Genomic DNA, 22132 nt, shown 5'->3' on the forward strand with positions numbered 1-22132 from the left:
ATAAATCTTGTAAAACTATTTTTTTTTTTAAAAAGAAGCCCATGTCCAAAGGAATAAGATACTATTTTTAAGAAAAAAATCAGTTTTGGAAGATATTGGTGAGAGCATGCTTTTATCCAGTAGACCAATGTCTTCTTTCCCTGAAGTCACCAGAAGTGATACTCAGATTGAAAGTTGTCCGCGACAAACTTTCCCTTTGCAAATTGGATATTACCCCAACATGGTTGTTGGTGTCTGATCAACTGTTTGCTAATGCGGTCACAAACTATTGATACGTGTAATTGAAACTTAAAGTTAGGTGTTTGCGATTCAGAATGAGTAGGAAAAACCTCTTTTGTGATTTGAAAATAATTTACCAACTTGCAAAGATGATTATTACATTGATGAGCACGATTTAGAGGCTGAAAAACATGTGAATATGTGGATTTCAATCAATCAGGATTTGCAGAGTGCAGCTGCATCACCCGTTAGGGTCTCGAGTTGCTGGGAGAGCATGCTTCCTGTTCTCTATTTGTTGAACATCCAGGTCTTGAGTTCCTTCCTGAACAGCTGAAATTCAGGGCTGGCAACCGCAAATTTCTGACTTGATGATGTGTACTCCGTTCAGTCCTCCATGCATAAGGGCTCAATCCCCCCTCATCAGTAGGTAGATCCCACGGGACGCACCACATTTACAACAGTACTCGTCTACATTATATAAGCAGTGTAATAAAAAAGAAAAAAAATAATTCACAGTGGATGCACCTGACTTGACTTCTAATCACATAGCCTGCATAGAACGGATTATTTTTTAAGAGGAATGTTTAACTTCACTTTGAATATTTATTTTGTAGCTATTTATTTTATTTATATTTTGGTTGCATTCTAGCACAACAAGAGAACGCTTCAAAGAGCTCATAAATGGGAGGGAGAAACAACTAAATAATTCATCTAATTTAAGTGGCATTGCATGAGGAAACTGGTGGGTCTTTAGCAGTTTGCGGAATTTCCTGATGTCAACCTACGAAGTCAATTAATTAGAAAAGTAGAGTCTTGAGATTAGAGAAAGTTTCTGGAAATGAGTACATTCTTCTTTCTCTTCAAAAAGTCCTCAGCTGGTGGATGCAGTGACTTCTGCGCAGACCCCTGCCTCCCTGGAAGCCATTTTGGAATATCTGAACTTCAACAATGCCAGTGGTTCCCTGCTGCAGGAGAGGTTCCTCTATGCCTGTGGCTTTGCTTCCCATCCCAATGAGATAATGCTGAGGGCTTTACTGGTAAGGGCACGCCACACTCAGGCACACAAACATACCTTTTTCACAGCAAATGTATAGCTTTTGTTTGATTGTTTCAAATGACTGCTTTGAGGGAAATTATTTTTCAAATGTAATGTGCTGGACGAATGAACAAAGGTCCTACTAATGTCCAGATGTGTTGAATTGTCATCTGTCTGTGATCAAATTGAATGTCATTTAAACTAACTAGATTTATGGATGACCACAATAAAATACCCAACACTATCAACCAGATGGACAAAATTATATTGAGGTCACAAATTCTATGCTTTTCAAAATCGAGGGGCCTGATTCGCAAAGATACACTTACACTTTTAAGTAAGTTAACTTTTTTTGGGTATTCACAAACTAGAAGTTAATAGTAAGTTTACGGCTGCGGTGACTCCGCAGTTACATCACAGAACTCCGCACATAAATAGATAGGCATGTCCAGTCTTTCTATGTGCAGTGTTTTCCACCTCAGCAGCTTAGTCTCTAGAGTCGTCAACTTACTATTAACTTGTAGCATGTAAATACCCCAAAAAACGTTAACTAACACAAAAGTTCCAGTTTACCTTTGTGAATCAGGCCCGCAGTCTTTGCGACCACAAAACAAAGTTTGCTTTGCGAGACAGAAATCTCTTTCGACTCTCAAAGGTGGCCTATACCGAATTGCAATGGACTGTGTAATAGGCTTCCCTCTCTTCTTTGCAAGTTGGTACAGAATGTATTAATGATTTGTGACTGCAGTTGTAGTCACAAAATATTGACCAGTTACCAACAGTTAAAAGACAACGTGTAAAACATTTGTAGTGTGGAAGCTCTTCAAAAGAGACAGCATCGTCCTTGCGAATAGTGCCATTCCACATTGAGGGAAGAGAGTGATACAGTGAAATGCTGCCTCCTCCCCATGCTACCATTTAATGAATGTCAACTTTTACTTTCTAAAGCAGCCCATTTCACTTTAAGCATCAGTGGCTGATCTTACTGCTCCATTGAACCCAAGGCAACCGATTAGTGTCCTTTTAAAGTAATTAGCTCCGTTTTTACACTTCGCTCTTTGATATGTTTCGTGTCTTTCTTATTGCTAACTTTTTTATTCTAATCCTATGGTAAAGTGCCACTTTTGTTAATTTTGCAATTTTAAGAGCTCTAATATGTGATGTCATCTCAAAATAATCCCTAGTCTTCCTGTAGATGTTGTAATTGGAATTCATAATGGGGGCCCTAGTGCTTTTGACCAGGAAACAAACGAGGCGATTAACTGTGTATTTATTTGGAATTATTATATATTTAAGACTGGTCATTTTGAACCATATTTTAAAAGGTGCTGTCGACATTCAGAGATGTGATATGAGAGGTTCATATGTTAATTCACATTTAGCCACACGTAATTTTTCATTTCCATTTTCCATCTTGAAAGTCATCCCAACCACCCCAATGGGCGAGCTTCAAAATCAATATGTTTCTTAGCAAACAGAAAGTTCCACAAAACACCTCCAGTAGCTAGTGAGGAAGGAGCTGAGCCAAAGAAGATGCGAGGGCTCTATGGACTAGATTCTGGGCAAAATTTAAATTACTTCGGCACAGTTCATGTAATTTTAGGAATTTTGCTTTAGGTTTGTTATGTTCCCAAAATTGCACCATTACACCAGACGCATAATTATGCTGGTATCCACCGCATATTTATAATGCAGGAAAATTAGCAACCAGAACATGAGTGGCTGCTGTTTTTTGGGGGGTTTTTCAGCAGGAAATGCATCTTTGCATCAGAAGTTAACATGAGGAGGTGCAAGGTTAGTAAGGGCCAAGCCAGCTGTAGTCACCTACACTAATTGACATTGACAAAGCTGTCCATTCTTCAGATTGCTTATGTATGACATTTTCATAATTTCAGTACTTTTATGAGTGACATTCAATGACGAAATGTGTGACATTTAGAGTAACTCTTTCTCATGAGCAAAATCAAGCAATAAAGATGAAAGAAACATGCATATCAGAAATTACAACTATTTGAGAAGCAAGAAACTCTAAGTAGATCTTAAAACTGCTGCAAAGCACCAGAAATGAAAGGGCACTGACCCAGTGCCATTGTAACCTGACCTTACTGTAAAACAAATATGTAACCATGAGATGAAACATTAAACAAGTCTTTCAGAGACAGTACTTTTTGAAAGTTCTGTGCACCTAAGCAGACACACGCACAGTTAAATACAAAAGATAATACTTACTGGATGCAACTGACCGTCACTCACATTATAAAATAAACAATATTCTATTAAAGTCCATATGTACATAACGTCTAGACCGAGAACAACACTCCACTCGGAGTGCCCCCGGACCAGCCGCAACACAGGCAAGCAGCCTGCTTGATGAGAGTGAAGCTGTGGCTCACAGGCTGGCTGTAATAAGATTAATTTTTAAGACTTTACCTAGCTCTAAATAATTAAAATTAATATTTACCATTGTGATCAGTGGTCAACATAACAAACTCTCAGAGTTGTGTGAGCAGAGTGCAGCTCCCAGCCAGACGCCCCGCTCGTGGCATCGACCGTCCCGCCACGCAGGCAGCTCAGTCAGGAAGCTGAGGAGAGCACAGCCAGTACAGAACCTTGAGCACTGCTTTAACTTAATTACAGGCTCAGAATTATAATCATGCTCTGAGTGACGAAGTGAAATATCATTGATTTAGGAGATAATACCTGTGACACTGCGACATGGCGAGCACTATGGTACGGGCCAGCCGGGACTCGCGCGACATTCATGAGGCGCAGCTGCAGCAGGCATCACCACTCACGCCAGCGGCGGCCGCGGTGTGCGTCATCCGGACAATCTCGCGCTGCATGATCCTTGTAGGGACCCAAGACCAGGCTAGCCCTGCAGCGCTGCGTCGCCAGATATGCGCAGTAAATGACACCCACACTGTTGCTGCTCTGGTGTGGACCGGAAGTGCCGTGCCACTTCGGTCCCTTTATTTAAAGCTTTCTGGCCATGCCTGGCCAGAAAGTGATACATTGTGCGGCGTGCTTCCGGGGCTCAACCTGAGACCCTCGGAGCACTAGAGCGCTACATCCCTTCCCAACTTGGATTTTTCAAAATAACTATGAGAAACAGTTCAACATGCGAAATCTGCTAGTCTGTGATTGGGCCGTGGATTGGATCTAAGATTGTATTGCCACTTGCCTCTCGGAGGGATCTGGTCTCGAGGAGGTCCCGGTGATGGCAGAGGTGGGTGTTCTGTAGTGTCCGGGGGCAGGCACGAGGTGTCGTTCGTGGCTGTATTCTCTCCTTCTTCCCTCGCTGCAGGTATGCCATCACTTGAGCTCTGTCCTTTTGGAGTGGGTATCGGCTTGAACCATGATACGTTGCGAGTCACCTCTTCTCCAGCTCGGCTGACTGTGATTGCTGTTCCTTTGGTTTCCTTGATGACCCAGGGTTCCGGTTCGAACGGAGTCTTGAACTTTCCTCCTGGCCTCCTTGTTCGGATCAGCACAGTTTCTCCTGGATTCAGGGTCTTTGTTTGGGCCCTCCTCTTGCGACTTGCCTTCTCGTTTGTCCTCCTTCTCCTTTCTTGGGTGTCTGCTGGCGAGTACGGTGCGGGAGCCCAATTGTCAGCCATGGGTAATAAGTCTCTCCGAGGTCCGGCCAGCATCAACGCCCATGGTGACTGCATGGTGGTGCTGTGTGGTGTGCTGCGATACTCTCTTAAGAACGCTTGCAGTGCTTCTTCTGGGTCACTCCCTTCCGCGGAAGATATCCGCAGTACTTTGTTTATTGTCCTCATGAAACGTTCTACCTCGCCGTTGGCTTGTGGCCATTGCGGGGTGATTCGGTGATGTGTGATTCCAAGGTTGTTCAGAAACTCTTTGAACTCGCTCCCCTGGAACGGGGGCCCATTGTCCGTTTTGATGACCATCGGGATGCCGAATAGGGCAAAAGTTTTGCTGAGGATGGGGCGAATGTTCGCGAAGCTGGTTGATGCTGCCGTTTCCACTATGGGGTATTTAGTGTAGTTGTCCATTAGTACTACGGTGACCCTCCCATCCGGGAAACTGCCAAAGTCTAGGCTTAGCCATGACCATGGCGATGGGGCATGGTCTTCCGTGATTATTGGGGCTGGCACTTCGGGGCTGCTGGTGATTTGGCATGCTCGACACTCCCGCACGCAAGCTTCGATGTCCTCCTCCATGTTGGGGAACCATATCTTCTCCCGCATCCTCGCTTTCATTCTGCGGGTGCCTTGGTGTCCTTCGTGTGCCAGGGTGGTTGCTTTCTCTTGCAGTGCTTTGGGGATTACCACGCGAGTCCCTCTCAGTAGAAGGCCATTGTCAGCGCGGCTGAGGTCATCGTGAATCTTCCAGAATTGTTGCAGGCGTGTCCTGTCTGCTTCGTTCCACCCATTGGTATCCTTCAGGAAGTTTGCCCACGTTCCCGATTGTATTGCGTCTTTCACTCTCTTGACGACCGCATCACTGTCATAATGGGAGATGATGACGTTGGCGGTCAGTGCGCAGGGACATGCACCGGTTGCTAGCATGTTGATGAACTCTTCGGTCTGGACTTCCGGGTCTGTGTTGTGGGATCCTTCCGCGGGGGGGGTGGCGAGACAGGAAGTCCGCCGGGTTCCTCGCCCCAGGTCGGTACACTAGGTCCATTTGGTATTGTTGAACTTGGATCGCCCAGCGTTCAATCCTTGGCGGTGGGTGCGGTGCGGTGCCACGGAATTAGGGAATTAGCGGTTGGTGATCTGTCACCATTCTGAACGGGTGACCAGATATGTAGAGGTGAAAGTGGGCGCAAGCCCATTTTACTGCCAGCGCCTCCCTCTCAATTTGCGAGTACCGCGACTCTGTCGCTGTCAGGGCCTTGCTTGCGAACGCCAACGGGGCCCACACCCCTGGTTCAGATTCTTGCGACAGGAGAGCTCCTAGGCCCACTGGGCTGGCATCAACTAGTATTTCGGTGGGTCTCGCGGTGTTGAAGTATGCCATCGTTGTGCTGTCTAATAGTGCTTCTTTGATCCGATGAAATGCTTCGTCCTCCGTTGCCGTCCATTTCCATGAGCTGTCTTTCTTCGTCAGATTTCTCAGAGGCTCTGCGATTGTGGCAAGATTGGGTATGAATCTTGCACAGTACTGTGCCATGCCCAAGAAGCTTCTTACTTCGGATGCGGTTGATGGTGCTGGGGCGTTCTTGATGGCATGGGATTTGCGGGGATCCACCTTAACTCCGTCTGAGTCAAATACGTATCCGAAGAACTCTATTGATTTCCTGAAGAACTGGCATTTGTCTTTGTGTAACGTGACGCCATACTGTGCAAGTCTCTGTAGGGTGGCCTTCAGTCTTCGGTGGTGTTCCTCACTTGTTTGTGCGTAAATCAAGATATCGTCGCTGACATTCAGCACTCCGTCAATTCCTGTCAGGAGTTCCTTAATTGTGTTTTGGAAGATTTCGGCTGCGGATGAGATGCCGAAATTTAGTCGCTTGTATCGTCTCAGCCCCAGGTGCGTTGAGAAGGTTGTGATGTAGCGGCTCTCCTCCGCTAGCCTGAGCTGATGATATCCTGCGTTAGTTGGTTGAGTTCCTTTTCGACGGCTGCGCGCAAGTGGAATGGTATCCTTCTGTGCCTCAGGGCTACGGGCTGGATGGCGGGGTCGATGTGCAACTTGATCGGCGGTCGTTTGATTGTGCCGAGGCCTTTGAATAATGTGGGGAACATTTCTAGGATGTCTTCTGTTTGGAGTGCTTTGACGGCGTTTGCAAATGCAATGAGGCTGAGGTCTTCCGCTGTGTTGCTACCTACGAGCAGGTCTGCTTCCTGGTCTACTACATGGAACGTTGTCGTCACCTCATTGCCGTCCGCCTTTACTTGGACCGTCATCTTCCCTCGCAGCGGGAGGGGTTCCTGGCTGCCGTATGTTAGTATTCGCGCCTTCGAGGGGACTAGCTTGGGTCTTGGCTTCAGTGCTTTATAGTGTTGGATTCCCATGACATTCACGGTGGCTCCCGTGTCAATGACGCCCGTCGCTGGGGATCCGTCGATGTGTATTTGGCATTTCGGCTGGGGTCTCCGCCTCTTCTTTAGTTCACTTACGAACGACACGTAGTAGCATTCATCTTCATCTTCTGTGGATGTTTCGTCGAATTGGGATTGCCTCGGCGATCTGTGTGATCGAGACGACGTTGCGTCGTCTAGCGATAGCTGTCTCACGGCTCCTGTGATTGGTTTTCTCCCTGACGCCCCTCTTCCTCGGGAGCCACCCCTGCACACGCTTGCGAAATGGTTGGGTATTCCGCATGTTGAGCATGTCTTGCCACGTGCCGGGCAGCCATCTTGGTTGTGTGCGTCTCGGCCACAGTATCCGCATGACGTTCGGCGTGGCGTCCTGGTCGGCCATCCTCCTCTGCTTCCCCGACTGGTGTGGCGGACTGCATCCACCCTTTCTGTCTTCACCACGGTTCCTGCTTCTGCCCGCAGGTTCAGGGCTGCTTCCATTGCTGTTGCACGTGCTTCCGATAGTTCGTGGGATCTGGCCAGGATCAATATTTCTTCAAGTGTGATGCGCGGTTGCCTTAGAATGAGTGTTCTTAGGTTTTTGTTGCGGCAGCCCTGGATAAGCTGTGCGGTCACTTCTTTCTTTTCGTCATCATCCGTGCACGTGCTTATGAGATCTCTCAACCGTGCATGGAACGCATCCATGGTTTCTCCTTCCCTTTGTCTGGATTGGCGAAACTTGAATCGCTCATAGTGCGGGTTTAGCTGGGGGTCGAAATGTGCGTTCAGCGCGTTGACCGCCGCGTCGTAGTCATCGTCATCTCCTGTGTCCGGGAGGTGTTTGAATAATTTGTACAGTTCCGTGCCCCCAAAGTGTAACAACAGGGACCTCTTTACTTCGTTATCTTTTTCCCTAGTGGCAGTGAAGTAGTTGTTGAGCTGCCCTAGCCACACAGCCCATCGGGGAGCTGCTGTCCCTGGGTCTATCAGTTCGCTGAAAGGTGGTAGTGCTTGGATCTGTGAGTGGGCTGACGGTATTGGCGGATGTGTTCCGATGTTTAATGCTGGCGCAGGTGGTGCTGCTTGTTGAGCCTGGCCGGCTCCCCCAGATGCCCCTCCTGGATTTGTGGTCATTTTGGTGCTGGGAGGTAGCTGGGCGCTTTTCTTTTGGGCGTCTTTCTATTGGATTACTGGTTGTATTTGCTCGTGTTTGTTGGTGTTTGTCTTGGCCAATGTTTGTTTGTGTTTGTCTTTGTTTTGGCCAATGCTTGATGGGGCGCTGTTTGTGCTCGCTTGGGCTTGACTGCGTCGTCCCGTGGTGTGGTCGGCCGCCTCGCTGGGTCTCTATGGTGCTCGCTAGGCCTCGTGCTCTCCCAGGGCCTCTCTCTCTCTGGTGACGACGCCTCGCTTTCTCTGCGTATGCGCGCACTGCTGGGCCTGCTGCCGGGTCGCTTCCTTCAGCGAGCGTCTCTGCCTTGGGCCTTCCTGCCGTTGCTACCGCCGGTGCCACACGCAGCTCCTTGCTCACGCTGCTTACCGGTGAGTGTAGTTTTGCTTCCGGTGGTTGCCGCCGTCGTCGGTGCTCCGCTCTGGTGCTGCAGCTGGGGCGATCGGGTCATCTGTTGCTCTGGCAGGTAATGCCGCCGGCTGGCGCCGTTTGGTTTGCGGGCATCCCACCCTCGTCGCCAGTGTAGGGACCCAAGACCAGGCTAGCCCTGCAGCGCCGCGTCGCCAGATATGCGCAGTAAATGACACCCACACTGTTGCTGCTCTGGTGTGGACCGGAAGTGCCGTGCCACTTCGGTCCCTTTATTTAAAGCTTTCTGGCCACGCCTGGCCAGAAAGTGATACATTGTGCGGCGTGCTTCCGGGGCTCAACCTGAGACCCTCGGAGCACTAGAGCGCTACAATCCTCACTGGCTGGACTGCGGTGCACAAAACTACGAGCAATACAGCAGCGGGTGACGACTGTCAAACTGAACATAACTGCTCTGGGACGTCCCGCCTGTAAAGTGTCCTCTCCTGTCTCAGCTGCGCAGCCATAGGGCAAATCAGTGCAGTCACTCTGATGTAACATCACATGAATCAGAATGCCATGGGTGAATGTAGCCAGAGTGACTGGGGCAGCCGAGGCAGCACCCACACCACAAGCAGTGCGGACCACACGCTGCCACCTTTGCTCAGTCAGTGCTAGTTATTATAGTAGCGCTCCAGCGCTTGACAGCTGAGGAGGCGCTATAATGGGTGATTTCGCATTTTAGTGCTTCATGTGGACCACCACACTGTAATGAGCTAGTCTAGCCTCTGATATTTGGTACTTGGCAGGGCTGCATTGATATATTTCATACAGAATAATTCAACTCCATACACATGCCACTCCTCTTCCTCCGGAGTCATCTTCATCAGCCGCTCCCCACTTTCCATTGCTTCACCCAGCCTGCCCCCTACAACCACTACCTCTTTTGGTTTTAGCCAGAATCTTTCCATTCAATTCATTGTCTTTCTAAGGAAGTAAATATTAATTCCACATGTTTGGTAAGTGCCAGAAATTTGTACTTTACCCATTTACAATAGCCATGGGTGTGTTTTGGTGTTCTGAATTTGTGACATATATTTAAACATATTGCTCTGCATAACAAAAGATTTTCAATTTTAAACACAACAGGATACTTACAAAGGAACCATTGCAAACGATGAAATCCGAGACACCATTGTGATCATTTTGGGGGCCCTCATCAGGAAGCTGTGTTTGACTGGAGGCTGCAAACTTCCGGTAAATTGGTCCACTGTCATTCCTTTGCTGTTCTACTTACCCATCCCATAACATGTAGCATATAACAGATGTAGTGGTAATAACAGGAAAAATAATGGTAATGAATATTTAATAGTTGATAGAAAAGTCAATATGTGCCAGACCTTGGCTAAACAAGATTAGAACTAGAGTATTTCACTCCAAAAATCAGATAGCAGATAAGAGACATACTATTTATCTTGTCCTGGCGAGATCTGGCCAAAATGCAGGTGGGTTTACAGTCTTGATATCATGTTATGTTTAATGAGATGCTGTTTAGTGGCACTGATTGCAATCTATGTGATGTTGCTGTCTTATGTTTTTTTAATGTGATCTCCTCATCCTTTAAATCTAACCGGCAGCTTGTTTCTTGTCCAGTGCAAAATCCATGGGTAGCCAACCAATGCATAAATAAGGGTTCCTCATAGTACTAAACCTTAATGTGGAGTGTTGTACTCATGCATGTGTAATGTGTAACCCTACTAATGAAAGACCCCGCTGTTATTTCTGCTTGTCCTGCCTGCATACCCTTCCTCATGCCCCACCTTTGTACTCCCCACTCTACTTAACCTTTGTGGAGCACTCTGTAGGCAAGTTTGGACTATATAAATGCCCAAACATGCATACATACAGTAATTGTGGCACCAATGGGATATTTACTGAATTTGTCATGAACATGATCATAGTTCTTTTCAGCCAAGAGAACAGTGAACACTAACCGTTGAGACTTTCTGTGGAGTAGCCAGAGGATTCGAGTGAAATGATACATTCACACCTTATTTATGTGAACAAAGATTGAATAGAACTGCATTGTTTTATACTATCAACATATGAAGGTGTTTCACATTTTGGAGCTACTTTAAATGCGGAGAGTCTTGTGTGTGTCCTCCCTCAGTTCTGCAATGGTGAACACAACTGTTGTATCTGAGGTAAAGTTGGTGTAGGTTACCTCATTTTCTGGCTTGCCCTGTGTTTTCCACAGTGGACTTGAAAATCTATGATTCCACTTAAGGGGCTCCATGTTTCAATTGCAGAACCCACATTTAACTTGTTATATATTGCACCCAAAGAGTAATCCCATTCACCGTTGAGGGTGGCTATTTCCTCCACATACCAGCCTATGCATCACTGGTAGTCGGTGGCAAGCCAATTCTAATCAAAAAGGGCACAAGGCTTTTTACCCCTAACCCTGGAGTAGAGAGGACCGACTAGTCTCTTACCAGTACATCTGTTCACTTCCTCGTAACGGTGGTCCTTATCCTACACCCATGGTGCATAGTTCACTGTGCACTTTGTGTGGCATGTTTCACATGCGTGGGTTGTGTTTCCAGAAACCTAAGTGCGGAGGGAAATGTGTTCAGGTATGTCACTCCATGGGCCTACACAAAATGATGGTCCTCCGTCAGATTGTCTTGTCGTGTGGACATTTCCACCTGGATATACTTGCTTCCTTGGTCCCTGGATTAACCTCAAGGGTGCATGGTGAGCAGAGTGAGTCCACATTGGCTCCCTGCAGTGTCTGACTACCACAGTACCTGAGCTCTACAGTTCCTTTGTTGTGCTTTATTTTGTCTAGCAACCCTGTAAATCTTTCCTGATCCATAGCTTAGATGGAATGCATAAACCATTGACCAGCAGGAAAAAGCTACCCAACTGCCTTCCCACTGCACTGCAAAAACCACAAAGATGCACTCTCTTCTCATTTGTAGATTGTTTCATAGATATTCTGTAACTGTTCCAGAATTAAAACTGTTGGAACCTGCCGTTGGAAACTCCCCTAAATCCCTCTTGCATGTCCTTACTGCTAAAACTTACCAATGCTGTAGGTGCATCTATTCATGTCAGTGACCACTGCCAACCGAAAATCTTGACCTCAACTGGTCGTTTCTAAGATATGAGTTAATATAGTTTGGTAACTTAGGTGATAGTCCCACTCAGGGAATCCCATTCAGCACCTTCTTGGCTGTTATAACTTGATGTCCCTTTCTGGACTTTAGCCCATCTGGATGATGACTTACAAAAATTCAGTAGCCCTTTTTACTGAACATGGGGACACTATCAGAACATCTCTGGATTTTTTGGGTTTTCAATCTTTTCGTGGGAAACCCACAAGCTCAGTGCCACTGAGCTGTCTAACTGCAACTGGAGCCGCCACAAATCTAGGCCAGAAGGCAGACTTCTTATGGCAAACATGGGAAACTGAATTCTATTGTCTTTCATCTTTGCTACGTTCACTAAGTCACAATTGTTGCCAAAGACATATAAACCCTTCACCGAATACTTCGATTGGCCCAAGATTCTCCATTCACTGCTCTTGGACAGTCAAGGTTTTTAAGGGAGTGATATGGTTCTCCATTTCAAGCACTGTTGCACACAAGGCCCTTAAACATCAGTATCAAATGACAATACCAACTAGTGTTATTGGCCAGTGACCACTAACAGCTTTAGAACCAGAGTAAATACGTCTTACTGAGCGATAACTAATTCTGTATCACTCATGCCAACTTTCAAAGTGGAAAACATTACGGGGCATATTAATGAAAGTTTTGCGTGACCCATGCACCATGCAAGGTAGTGCAAGGGTGATACAAAACCTAGATGAGATTTATTAAGCCATGCAAGGCTACCTTTCATGGCTCGATGGTGGTTGGTAAATCTGAAATAACATAAGGCAGCACAAGTCATTGCCTTCCAATACTCTGCCCCAGGGAGGAGTTCCTTTAGTGGAGTGTGGATATGTGACATAAAGCCCACTTACTGATATGTTCTTGAGGGAAGGCACTAGATTCCATGTGAACTTTAAGAGATGGACATCAGTGTCACTCAGTGTCTCTGCTCAGCCTAGTATCTGTGAAAAAAATAGTTTGTTGCCCTGGGAATAGTGTTTGCCAAGGGGCTTTTACAGTGGCGGCTCCTTCATGTGGGCGGAGGAGCATTGCCCCACTGCTTTCTGCATTATAAATACCATTTTATGTTTCTGCTTCTCGCACTGCGAGAAAGCAGAAGGTTTTGGTTAGGGGTGGGTGGGCGAGTGGGCGGGTCTGCTTGAGGGCAGGGGAGGAGTGGAATGTCCAATGCTGCAGGCCCTGACTGTTTGGTTGGCTCTCTGGGGCCGACCAAACCAGTCATGCGCACAATCCCTTTTCTCCATGTAGGCTGCATGCAGCCTACATGGAGAAAATGGCCTCCCCATTGAAACCTGTGTGGTCCGCGTCCCAACCAGTCACAATGCTGCCATTGCAGCGTTGTGATTGGCTTAGGGGAGGGAAGGAAGGCTGCCTGCTTCCTGTTCCTGCGCAGGCAGGAAAGCAGGATCAGCCCGAGCAGTGAAGACGCGGGTCCCGAGAAAGGTGAGTTTTTTTTATTTTTTATTATTTAAACCCACCCACCCCGCATGATCCCACGCCCGCCCCCCCTAACCTGTGAACCATGCTGGCCACGACTGGGCTTTTAGTTATAATGTTGACGTTTCTAACTGCCTTTGAGCTATTTGACTGCATCAAACATTTACAGAAATCGGGCCCTATTCACAAAGGCATTTATTATAAGTAAACTAGTACTAATGGAGTACTACTTCACATACTCATCAGTACACTTGTAACTTACACTTTAGTCTATGTCTGAGGGACAGTTCGAAACATTATGGTGGAATCTGCCTTAAACCTAACTGATCATTAGTATGCAGAGATGAAAAGTTTTTAGTTTCCAATTTGGTATAGTTGTGCCAGGAGTCGTCTACAAGCTTTGTCAACCAATGAAAGTATATGAAAGTTTCTACTTGTTTATTAGGAAACTCAGAAAAAATAAATCACTTTTTGACAGTTGCAAAGGCATTGGGCCTCTCACCTAAGTGTTTCCCAGAACATGTGCCTTTAAATATCAGCGAGAACTGCAGTCCTCATCTCACCCTGTTATATTTAAATACAAGAAAAAAGCTGATTCAGGCAAAATATTAGCATATGGTCTCGAATAGGTCTGATTAGGGTAGCGCCTCAGTCGACGCTTCCACTGTAAGGTGTATTTAATAATTTTCGCGGTAAACACAACAAGAAAACAGGAATAGAAAGCTTTTTTTAAATGTTGCTAGCGTTTATAGTTACTGTTAGTAAGGAGATGCTTATTACATACCTGGTTTTGCCTAATCCAAAAGGTGACAATAAAATGTACTCACTCCCATTTGTTTCAATAAATAAAACGAACATTAAGAACAATATTAACAAACTTAATTAAAAAATAATTAACATTACTTAAGAGCGTAATATAATTACTGCTAAAATAAGATGAATAACATTGAATAACATAAAACATCAATAAAATTACTGCTAAAATAAACATTGTAGTCAACTTAAAAATGTAAGGCCCTATTCTCAGAGATAAAGGAGGTTGTAAACATAAGTTAACGACTACATTTACCTTTTTTACGCCTGCTAAGAGCCCACAAAAGGATTTCTGGCAAGCACAGATCCATTTACTGCTGTTTATTTCTCCACCACCAGTGCAGAGAAAGCAGTAGTTGGAAATCCCATTCAAGGGGTGGAAAGAGAGCCCTTCAAAGAATGGTTTGCTTTGGAAATTTGGGAATGCCCACAACCATGTACGTTTGTGGGCATTCTCAAACTCTGATCCAACCCATTTTCACATTGGAAATGGTTGGAGATTTTCATGTCTTTCAGCAAGGACATTTTCATGTCTTTCAGCAAGGACATTTTCATGTCTTTCAGCAAGGAAAGAGGAACCGATCACCAACAGACTTGCCCAAAGTTGGGCAAGGGCTTTTTCAACTGTGAACATTTTATCCCTATAGCAAAAAAAAAGGTGCATTTGTTCAGGTGGCCCCTATTGCATCGGTGTGGAGTTCTCAGCTTTGGAGAGAACTCCACACAGGACAAATAGTATCATTTGTGAAAATTCACATGAATTACACCTGGAAACCTGTGCTTGGTATACTTAGTGGAATGGTTGTGAATTCCCCCCAAAAAGTAAAACGGCGGACAGGCAGCAATCAAAATCTCTGCACGCACTTTTACGTTTTTGTTGTGAATTATTTGGTTCAACCATAGAACTCAAAGTTTAACCATTGTGTTATTAATGAGTGTTTTGTCTTTCAGGCTGTTCAGGAGGCTAGGACTTTAATCCTTGAGGGCTTGGAAAAGCCAGGAAACAGTACAGATGTGAAAGTCTATCTCTTGGCACTGAAAAATGCACGCCTACCTGAAGGAGTGCCCATGCTGTTAAAGTATGCAGAGTCTGGAGAGGGGCCTGTCAGCAGCACCGCCATCAATGCTCTCCAAAAATATGACATCGCTTTCATCACAGATGAGGTAAGGACACCACAATACAGACCTTTAGGTCTGAAAAACATTAAAATACAGAGAGTGTCAATGAATGGCAAGGAATTGCTCTTAAATTCACAAATGATTTTACACTTCTAAGGTCTAAGTCATGGCGGTGACTTCTCTGAAGGGCATAGAGATCTTAACCAGGCAGGTGTAGATCTCTAAATATGGCAGATGGTAATCCACCAGATTGATAGGGATTATGACCAATAGTCCCTCGGTGAGGACAACGGGTCTCCACCATAACTGTCAATAAACCAGTAACGCTTCAAAACTTGATGAATGGCCAGGAGGTGTGGGGCCTGGTGAACATTTACTGGAAGAGTATTACACAAAAGTGAAGTAGCTGCATGAAATTCCTGTTTATAGATATATGATGGGCGTCTTATTTAGGGTTTGGTGGACAGGATACTCAGTCAAAGTGTCAGATAACCCTCTGCTCTATTACAAGTGCCATAGGCTATAATGCACTTGAAATCCAGCATTCAGAATTTCGGCCACGTTTGTGATGGAGTATCCCATCCTCCAAACTCTAAATAAGGGCCTACGGGTACAAATGGGTACTGAATGAGGAAAATGGAAAGCTACAGAATATCTTATCTTAATTAGAAAACACTACTGAACAGTGTCCTGGATTCAACAATACACTGCACAACAGTACAGATTCAGGACACAATGATGCACTGAAATACAAAGTTAGTTCAAGAAACAATGATATACTGCTAAGCAGTGCATCTGCAGGAAAAAAGAAAACATTGCAAAGTAGTGTTAGTAGAAAAAAAGCATACACCATTGAACAGTGTCAGTTCAGGAACAAAGGAATCACTATTGCACCGGAATCAGGAATCTCTAGAAACAAAAGTTCATACACATAAGAACACTGCATCAATGGCCACTGCTAGACTGAAACATATAGAAGCTTTAATAGAGGTCACTACAAATTACATGTCCAAAGTGTAATTAGGCTATCAGCTATCGACTACAGAAGGACTGACTCCTCTATCGTTCCTTGGATGCAAGATGGACACAAAGCATTGAGTATGGTATTCTAGGAAAATTCATCCTTTGGTTGGAAAAGGGTACTCACGGTCATAAAACCGGAAAGGATCTGGAATACAACTCAATTGCTGGACATTTTACAGGAAAGAGGAAATCAGATTCAGGATATGCCATTATGTCACGGCTTCTAGGAAATGTAGCCTTTTGAAAAAAAGCTATACTGGTCACAAAGCCTGACATGGATCAAAAGCCTGCCTTTGAATATCCTAGAGGTTTAAGTGAGTACAGAGATGTAGTCCAAGATTAGGGAGCTTTTTTCACATCGGAAAGTCCTACAGGTCTGGCCTCTAGTGACGGGCACGAGACAGCAGGGAGTGAATCATGACATTTTAAAAGCTTAGTGTCTATGGCAGTAATTTTTAGAGAGATTGACTCAGATTGTCTACTCGCAAATCATCACAGACCCCTGTGCATGGAGCACATTTTAATGCACACTGCAACCAACTGCTCCCACACTTAGCCAAGGCCAGCATCATCTGGAGTGACACACAGCAGCTGGTGGTCTGGCTGTCCTGGCTCAACTCTTAATTTAAGTCCTGACTTCCACCAAACTCAAATTGCCAAATAACCTATATGACCTTGCATGCCCAGCTCCTAGCAGGCTGTAATAGTTGCCTCTTAAATTGTGCTTTGATGAAGCCATCTGCCTTCAGTAGCTCATTTATTTTACAGCCTAGAGTGGCCATTCTTCCACTGCTTGTATTTCCAGTTTTGCTATAAACTTTTTTTTTTACAGAGACCTTTGACAAATTGAAGACTATAACAAAGGGAACAGCTTTGTGCCTCTAGACTGTATTATGTGTACCCTGTAGGTGAGTGATAAGCACTCCCCTACAGTGTACAAATAGTGCCTCTTTTAATACAGATCTCAATACAATTGTTGACATTTGCTTCTTGGAACAATTCCTGGTTCCCCACTTGTTCAGACTGATTGGTATGAGATATACTATCTTCCCTACAGTTGCAATACGGTTGCAGCACTCCCAGATAAAGATTAAATATTTCTCAGGATCAGAGAATCCTTATTTGCACCAGGAATTTAAGAAGACCACCACTAACTTCTCTATACTCAGCTAGATGATTCTTCTAAGATGTATTCAATGATATTTTCTTAGCTGGCACTTGTAATCGGGCTAGACATCTCTCATAGGTACAAGTTTGGGAGACACTGACGATTTGTATGTGGGAGACTACTTATTTTGCCTTCTGTTTCCCATTTGAAATAGGGCATATACATGTAGCGATGGTTTCAAATGAACCGTTCTTTTACCTACTGGGGGGGCTAATAAATATGTGCCCCTTACTGTTGTTGGTTCAGAAAAGCAGTATGGTTCTCATATTGCTGTCCCATCTCTACAAGGAGCTGTGTAAAAGTGTCCTTACATGTGTGTCAGTTTGCTTTTCTACTGATGGCCCCCTCATCTTCCATTTTGTGTGTGTAGGTCCATTGGGTCAAAGAACACCAGTCTGTGGGAGAGCACCTTTGCATACTTTTATTCTGTGTCTTTTTTTTAATAAACAAATTATTTTGTTTTATTAGCAGAACAACAAGTCACATCAGCAGTCCACTTTTTTCTGTGTCTTTTGTGAGGACTCACAAAACATGTTTTACAGATGATTCCATTTACCCCCTACTTATGACACCTAGCTGCTGTAGAGATTCCATTCTCTGTAGACACTGTCCTCTTGTAATATCTGATGTAGACTATAGATCTTCTCTACATAGTTGGAGTTTTGAAGCTTTTGAAAGGAAAGACAGGAGGTGACCTTATCTGTGGAAATACCGTGAGCTTACTGTTGTATTTTTTTTGTCATAGCTCGAATGCGCTCTCTCTACAAAATATAAAACAGTCTAGAATGATGTTGATTGAGTTACAGTTATTGATGGTAACTGCAGTTTCCAATTAATGGAGACATTGACAGCTTGACTTAAGATCCCAATAAACCGTGGAGAAATCCTGCAGATACTCACACACACACTTCACCCCTATCAGGAAAACCTGCTGCAGTACAAAGTTACATCATTATCTCCATAAGTATAATCTTCACTGAAGCATTTGTCACAGTAATGAAGTATCATTGTAGAAGCTGTTTTTTTAACTGTGCAATTTTGGTTGACAAATTTATATTTGTAATGATGCTCATGATCTTAACTGATGAATTAATGATTTGGTGCTTAACACTATTTGATTATTTTGTTGAGAAGTGTGAGCAATAATGAGGTATAGTAATGCCACATTTTTGAACAAGACAACATTTATTTAAAATGGATGTAATTACTAGTATTCTGCTCATCTTGCTCCTGTTTATTCCCCCTCCGAATCAGCGACTGGCTGCTATTCTTCTCCCCCCACAGTTTCCGCGGAAAACAGAGATTAAGATATAAAAGAACTATTGTTTAGAATCTGTGTATTGTGAATGAAACTTTCCATCATGTACCCAATGTATCATTTTGAAGGATATTTGCTCAAAGTTCTGATGCAGGTGTGCAGAGTAACATATTTCCTTGACCTACTGTTTGAGAAATGTTTCATAATATCTAGTACATCTCCGGAGTGCAGTTGCTGAGAAAGCAAATAGAAGATTTCTATTACCTTAAGAAATGGGTTAGTGTTTAGAACTTTTAAAACTACAATGTTGGTTTTGATTTCCCACTGTCCTAACTATGATCATACCATGCTGAATTTTCAGTTGTATTAGTTGATATGAATAAATTGTATATGAAAGCCTTTGGGCTTGAAGGATCTGGCTGACTTTTCATTTTCCTTCAGAGGCTCTGTCAGTTTATTTTGAGACTTTATTTTCCGAGATTTGGGATTCAGTCTTCTGCATCTGAGCCTTCATGTCAAATTATGCATTTCTTTGTATTGTTTATATCAACTATTCTGTAATAAATCTTTTGACACTTTATTTTTGATTTAGAACTCAGTTAATGAAAAAGTCTCAGTTTCCAATTTGTCTTTACTCAGCTAAACATATGTCATTGTTATTGGAGGTAGTCTCTTACTGTTACATCAATGAGAAGTTTTACAGAGCTAAACTGCCGAAAGTAGAATTTGGGGTTCATTTCATATTTGGGTTCAAGAGATTATGGGGATTTGTCTCCCACAAGTTTTGGAGGCAGAGGGTGGTTAGCGTAAGAGCACCTCCTCTTTAAGGGGACCCCCAAATGTTTTTTTTAAAATGCTAAGCCTTTTATGCCCAGATTGAAGAAGAAAATAGTTTTTAGAAATTTGCCAATTTCCCAGTGTCAGATTCTCAGGGAAGTGACTAGCTGTATTGGCTGTGTTTTCCTGAACAAATTTGGAGTGTAAGTATGAATAGATCAAAATTGTGTTTGTAACTGTGTCTTGGAGTATGAGTTGTGATGGTGGACTTTTGTTTCTGTGTTAAATTGTGTGGATTTGTCATGAATGCAGGTCCAATGTGGATTGCTTACTTTTTTGTTGATGGAATATTCATATTTGTAATCCAATTTCCATGTTCTTTTGTAACTGCATTAATTTGAGGTGATTATTGGTTTTCACATAAATCCAAGCTCTCGAGATATTGATAATTTTCTGTACCGTGTGAGTAGAGTGCGGTGCCACTTACACATCTATCGGGATTCTGAATCAGATTTTCTTTTCAGGCTTGAATGTTTAACTTGAGTTATTGTAAATGGTTTTTAAAAGATTCCTTATATATTTTCCTGATCACAAAAAAGTTGTGCTGTGATTGGTTGCTCAATTAGGGATCCATGCTGGGATTGGTGAGACATTAGACTAATTGATAGGTCTGGCAATGTCACGTTGTGATAGGTTTATCTTTTACAAGAGATGTGCTGTTATTGACTGTTGTTCACTAAGTTTGTTTATAGTGTTTTACTGTGGTGTTAAGTTTGTTTTATGTGCATTTAGTTGTAAACATGGGTGGTGTATTTACAAACCTAAGTATGATATAACTAGGGAGAGTCAGAATTAGCCAAGTGAAGGAATGCCAGCATATGAAATGATGGTAGAGGATTTGGTATAGTATGTGCACCTGGATCACTGAGTGGAATAAATATACAGCACATGATGAGGTTTTACAATTTCTAATGGAAAGCACTTTTAATATTACTAAGCTAGGTTTAATAAGATAAACTATGTACGAAATGAAGCCAGGGCCTATAACCACACAGTTTGAGGTGCTTATTAAATGGGACTGTACGGTGAAAAAGGGAGGAAAAAGAAAGCGAAAAACACAAACAAGTAATTCAGGGGTTGGCTAGAAAGTAAATTAGACCAAGAGAATGGTTGGAGAGAAGATATGATGGAATGTGCAAAAATGTTTCCTGCTATAGTTACTAAAAAAACAGCAGGAAACGAGAAAAATAAGAATGTGATCAAATTAAAAAAAAAACAAAGAGTCAGATGAGATGATGACCAAATCATAAGTGAGCTGGTGAGTTCTAGACTTCCTTCATATAGAATAGATCAATGGAGGCAACCCAGATTGTTATAGAGGTTGAAAAGGATGCTGGGGGAGACACAGGAATACTACACGCCCCTACTAGGATTGTACCATGTTCTCCAACAGAAATTACAGCCACATTGGCAATGAGAAGTACAAGTGGAAGCAGGATATTAGAGGACCAGACACAGACTTGCTTTTGTGAGAACAGCGGTGGTAGAGCCTCCACCTAAAGAAATTTGTATTGGAATTTTATAAATGGGATTTGGTGAAATGTCATATAATAAAGGGTGGCAACAATAATACTATGATTTTAAATTAGTCATTTAAATTTCAGTTAAATGAGGCAGGGAGTAGTTCACAATGGCGGTGTCTGAGCAGGGAGGAGAATTGCGTGCTTGGTGCAGTCCTGGAGGTAAACCAGAGAGGCCCATAAATTGATGGAGTCAATGGCCACCTTGTTTTTTATTTCTGATTGATATGGGGTTACCCATTCTACAGTTCATTCTGTGGAAGTCCAAGTTGTAGGGATCAGCTACAAAAACAAATTGTGAATCAGTTTATAGCAGATGGTCCAGTTAAAATAGGACAGATAAAGAATAAACATCAGTTTACATTATATATGTTGAGTCCCATAAATTCACTTTGAAGTGGCCTTCTTTGTAAGATGAATTGTGTGATATATGTCACACCAGTTCATGTTGCAAATGAAAAGCAAGATGAGGTTTCAGTTTTTACATTTGTAAGACACAAGAGTTGAATTGAACCCAGATTTAACAGAAGATGATCTGCCTCTGGATGATCTGCCTATTGTCAAAGAAGAGGTATGGGATTGCACTGGTAACGAAATTAGCCTGATTAAAAGAGCAGGACAAGTGAAAATAAAGATCAAGCCAGATTCAATATTTTAGAGAATAAGGCAATACAGATTTACAAAGGAGGCAGAGGAAGCAATGAAGCCAGTGATTGAAAAAAACGATCAAGCAGGGAATTCTCGGAGGAATACTTGGTAGTCCTTGCAATTGTCCCGTGCCTAAGACAGTAGTTAAAAATCTAGGAATTTGCATCGAGCAGGCCTTGAATATGAAAGAACAGGTGTCCATACTGTCGGCTCCTGCTTCCATGTGCTTAGTCTGCTGAGACGAGTCTTCCCTTTCCTTCCAGACTCTACACGTAAAACTCTTATCCAGGCTCTGGTATTGAGCAGACTGGACTACTGCAATGCCTTGCTTGTCTCAGCTAATGAGTCATCGCTGGATCGTCT

General features: G+C 43.6%; 1 protein-coding gene across 1 annotated transcript in view; it reads left to right on the forward strand.

Moving 5' to 3' along the window:
* MTTP (microsomal triglyceride transfer protein) overlaps nt 1-22132 on the forward strand; it is a 277369-nt gene that overhangs the window by 145542 nt on the left and 109695 nt on the right. The window contains exons 9-11 of the mRNA XM_085635746.1: nt 1088-1256; nt 9914-10021; nt 15148-15360. Coding sequence (XP_085491872.1) covers nt 1088-1256; nt 9914-10021; nt 15148-15360 — 490 coding nt within the window. The remainder of the gene's footprint in view (nt 1-1087; nt 1257-9913; nt 10022-15147; nt 15361-22132) is intronic.

The sequence above is a fragment of the Triturus cristatus genome, chromosome 2_1 (assembly GCF_964204655.1).
Source record: "Triturus cristatus chromosome 2_1, aTriCri1.1, whole genome shotgun sequence".
Taxonomy (NCBI): domain Eukaryota; kingdom Metazoa; phylum Chordata; class Amphibia; order Caudata; family Salamandridae; genus Triturus; species Triturus cristatus.